This window comes from Octopus bimaculoides, chromosome 17, assembly GCF_001194135.2.
Source record: "Octopus bimaculoides isolate UCB-OBI-ISO-001 chromosome 17, ASM119413v2, whole genome shotgun sequence".
In the NCBI taxonomy this organism is placed as follows: domain Eukaryota; kingdom Metazoa; phylum Mollusca; class Cephalopoda; order Octopoda; family Octopodidae; genus Octopus; species Octopus bimaculoides.
In genome coordinates, this window is record NC_068997.1 from 27,970,402 (window position 1) to 27,975,163 (window position 4,762).

The 4,762-nt window shown below is 36.5% G+C and overlaps 1 protein-coding gene across 1 annotated transcript in view; it reads right to left on the reverse strand.

Annotated features, from left to right (window-relative positions):
• Positions 1-607: 607 nt before the first annotated feature.
• Positions 608-4,762, reverse strand: part of LOC106872654 (actin-3) — a 6,389-nt gene continuing 2,234 nt past the window's right edge. The window contains exon 2 of the mRNA XM_014919717.2: positions 608-2,459. Within this exon, the coding sequence (XP_014775203.1) occupies positions 1,443-2,459 (1,017 nt within the window). The 3' untranslated portion in view covers positions 608-1,442. The remainder of the gene's footprint in view (positions 2,460-4,762) is intronic.

A 4,762-nucleotide genomic window follows, 5' to 3' on the forward strand; every position in this document is an offset into this window, starting at 1 on the left:
TAAAAGAAATGGAAAATCTTTCAAAATACAAAGACCTGGAAATAGAGATAACTCGAATGTGGAATCTAAAAACAGAAACAATTCCTATCATAGTAGGTGCCTTAGGTATAATAAAAAAATATTCAGACAAATACATAACAAAAACACCAGGACTTACAAATATATATAACATACAGAAAATTGCACTACTGGGTACTGCACACATTCTACGCAAAACACTTTCAATACAGTAAACATAAGAGCACCACAGCACATACCCAAGGCGGACAGAGCTGCGCTCGGTAGTGAAGTGAAAGCACGTTATAAAAATAAAACTACTGAACAATAATAATAATAATAATAATTGTCAATAGCGAATATATATTTGTTTTTTCTTACTGCATGATTATGTCTGTTTATCTGTTATGATTCTCCTCTTTGTATTAAATACGTTAATACTAACTTCACTTCTTTCTTACAGAAAGCATCTATATGGTGTTGATTTACATATCTTTCTCTAACATCGATATCACACATTTTATTTCTTCATTCTTTAAACAAGTCTAGTTTTCATGCCGACCTGTTTACAGTTTACTGCATTTTACATTTAAAAACAACAACAACGAAATAGATTCTCCTGTCGCTTCTTTATTATGTAAGACAATGACGATGTTATGAGATCGTTACATCTCTGAAGCTGTCTCCCATACTTCGTGAATAATTCAAAAAACAATATCAGTCGATGAACGATATTGTTTTATCTTACTAATATAATAATTTCTAGTTAACTTTTTTTACTTCCCCTGCATTAAATATGTAAAGGCTAAATCATCATTTATTAGTAACAAAAAAACTGGGGAAGAAAATATATATTCAGTAACTGTATTGAGATCCCAAAAGATGAATACTCAATTGCTAACATTAAGCTAGGAAAACATCTTGTATATACATGCTAGAGATAGACACGTCCGCATACACATGCAGTAGACACACACGTCTGCATCCACATGCACACACACCCACGCACATACATAACACGCACGAACCCTCTTCAGGCATTACAACTCAGTTGCTTAAGAAAATTATTAAAAAAAAAAAAAAGAAACACGTCAAAAGAAAGTATAAAGAAAGCTTAGCCAATATTTTTCTTAAAGTTATGGTATTTTTAATCTCCTGTTCAGATTATGTTTTAAGCAATTATTCATTCATGCTTTATGGTAACAAATGGGTTTAGAGCGGAATTACGACCCTCTTAATAACTAGGTTATTGTAGCCTCAATAGATCCTAGTTTGAAAATTGCGAGCAGAATATGGTGCCCTTAATTTTACTATTATTTATGTATAATAGTTAAATTAATTAGTTACGTGTACGTGTATGCATATATATATATATATATATATATATGTATGTATGTATGTATATATATACATACTAACCAAGCATTTTAGACTATTAACAATATCTATTCGTTATCTATTATCGGCTGACAGCATTTTTTGTGGACGATTTGTGGACCAGCGTCATCGTACTCCTGCTTGGTAATCCACTGTTTTTCAAAAGTGGACAGAGAAGGTAACAGAGTACCACCAATCCATGCAAAGTTTTCACGATCTTGTTGACCAATGACCTTAATTTTCATGGTGGGTGGTGCAAGATCACTGACTTCCTTCTGTAAACGATCAGCAATACCTGGGTACATTGTGGAACCACCGGATAATACAGCGTTGGCATACATATCTTTCCTAACATCGATATCACACCTCATGATTGAATTGTAAGTTGCTTGATGAATACCAGTAGATTCGACATCAATTAAAGATGGCTTGAACAAAGCTTCTGCCGCTTGGAACCTTTCTTGATTCATAGAGATGACTTGTCCATCGGGCAACGTATAACTCTTTTCCAGAGATGAAGAGGAGTTTGCAGTTTTCATTTCTTGTTCGTAGTCTATGGCAACATAGCATACACTTTCTTTGATATTTCGAATGGTTTCTCTCTCAGCAGTTGATGCAAAAGTTAAGCCACGATTAACTAAGATCTTTCTCTGGTAATCTGTCAAGTCTTTACCAGCAAAATCAAGACGCGTGACTGCCTGAGCCAGGGTGTACCCATCATAGATGGGGACAATATGGGTGACGCCATACCCTGACTCAATAACAATGCCTGTCGTACGACCAGAAGCATAAAGGGACAATACAGGCTGCATACCTACATACATGCCAGGGATGTTAAATTTTTCAAACATAATTTTCGTCATCTTTTCTCTGTTGACCTTAGGGTTATAAACAGTCTCGGTCATAAAGACAGGGTGTTCTTCAGGTGAAACGTTCAACTCGTTGTTGAATATATGATGCCAAATCTTTTCCATATCATCCCAGTTGGTTATGATACCACGTTCAATGGGGTACTTTAAGGTAAGGTCTCCTTTCTTGCTTTTAACGTCATTTCCAACATAACCGTCTTTGTATCCACTTTCCACCTGAAATACAGTAAACAATAATTAGATTCCTAGAAACTGAAATTAATTTTGAAAAAAATATTGTCAGAATATGAATTACAGAAACAAATAAATTACAAATGAATGAAATTATATTTTTATATCAAAGGTACCAAATAAAAGTAAAATGTCTTGAATAACTGAAACTCTATCCAGAACATTCTCTTACGCATCGAGTATCACCAGCGTTAGAGAAATTTTTTATGGAATTGGTTCCGAACTTTTCTTCTGAGTTCAAAACCGTCCAACTTAACTTTGGATTTTATATTTCTGGGGTTCGATGAAAACAAAGTGCTAGTCAAGTACTAGACATATTTTGTAAGGACATAGTAGTAAGGACATAGTAGTAAGGACATAGTGGAATCATGACCGAAAGACTGTGGTTTCGATTCCTGGACCAGGCAATGCGTTGTGCCTTTGAGCGAATCACTTCGTTTCACGTTGCTCCAGTTCACTCATCTGGTAAAGATGAATAATCCTGCGAAGGACTGGCGTCCTGTCCAGGGGTTAAATATATATATACCCCAAGGAAACCGGAAAGCCAGCCCGTATGAGTTTGTATACCTCGGTAAGGAACTTTGTCTCTTTTACTGAACTGCAATAAAGATTTTCTTAAAGAAGTAAGACATACAATTCATGCAAGACGAGAATTGAACAAATACTACATTGTGACCAAATATTCACTTATTTTTATTGTACTTTCTGTGCTCGTGAAAACCAAGTGCTTGTGCTCTTGGAAAACGCAGGGTTCTCCGAGACTGGTGAGATCAAAGCATTTAACGTTCCTCTGGAACATTTGAAAGTCGACAACTACAGGAATAGCATGCGCCGGATTGTCATTCCTGGGGACCAACGATCTGAGAAAGATAGAGTTGGAGATGAATGTCTGGGAAGAAATGTGAGTACATTACAGATGATGAAAGGAGAGCTGGATGAGTTAGGAGTGTTTGAGTGAAGGCAGTACGGGACTAACCAGCTCCGAGAAATACAGACCTCTATAGTAGAGTTAGAAAGATCAAAGAGAAGAAACAAATAAGTGTGTGTCTGAGGTTTAAGTGGGTCAGTCAGCCACACGAAGCTAATCAGTCGGTTGACTTATTTATTTTATATTTTTGATGCGCTCTAAGTAGGATGTCAATATTTCAGCTGAACCGTCACAGAAGTGAGGGCAGTATTGTGATCTGAGTTTTCTACACGGTTGATAGTTGTGAGGTGATTTTCTGGTTGTGAAGAGGAAAGTTGTTATAGTGAAGATGTGTATTCACCAGGAGAGATCGTCAGTGATTGCGAGGCCTAGCATTTGCAGCAACTTTGAAGACTTTAGTTGCGTGCTCTTCGTATTGAGAGGTGAGCGAGGTAATTCCTTTTACTTGATATATGCGGTGATTGTGCCTTTTGTGCTGTTGAAGGAGACAGGAACATGACCACATTGTGAGATATTTCTGGGTGGGCGACATAAAAGAGTCGATCCTCAATAGAAGAGTCGGTCCTCCGTATGGTTTAGAACCTTCTTAGTAGCTCTTAAAGCTCTTGTACAGTTTCTCAATTCTAATTTAACTTTAAGCTGTTAAGTAAAACTACGAAACAAATGTGTTTTAATTAATGAATATGTTTGACGTGAGCCCGCAAAATCAAATCCATGTTTTCAGACTTTTAGTGAGCTTATGTTTTTATAAAGCTTTCCTTTCACAAGTTCCAGCTTAATCTAGTGGTTGGAAAACATTGTGAATGTATAACATATATGATGCATGGGCTCCAGGGAGATGTGTCTTGTGTATCATATGTGATACGGCACACGCAAAGGGTTAAAATTGCCATCCTCAACAAATATTTTGGAATAACGTATGGGATACACCGAGGGATCACACGCTTAAATGCACGAACAATCTGGACATTCTTAGAATTGTTTCGAAAGAACTGCAGTTTTAGTGGAATGTGGCATTTTTTGTCCACCTACACGTTCAACTTAACTATCACCCACGCGTGCACACATACACACACACACACACACACACACACACACACACACACAAACGCACACTCATACACACACATGCAATTGTATAGCGGTTATAGTGATCGCCTAAGGGATAAAAATATCCATATTTGCTATCGATTATCAGTTACCAATGCTCTCCCGGTAGATTATCTTTTAATACGAAACATGACATCACATTTCTGTGACATTTCTGTTATGTCACAGAAATGTGATGTCATGCTTTGTATTAAAAAAATAATCTACAGATGTGGTGCAATTTGTTTGTTTGTTGATCAAAAGATTTCTC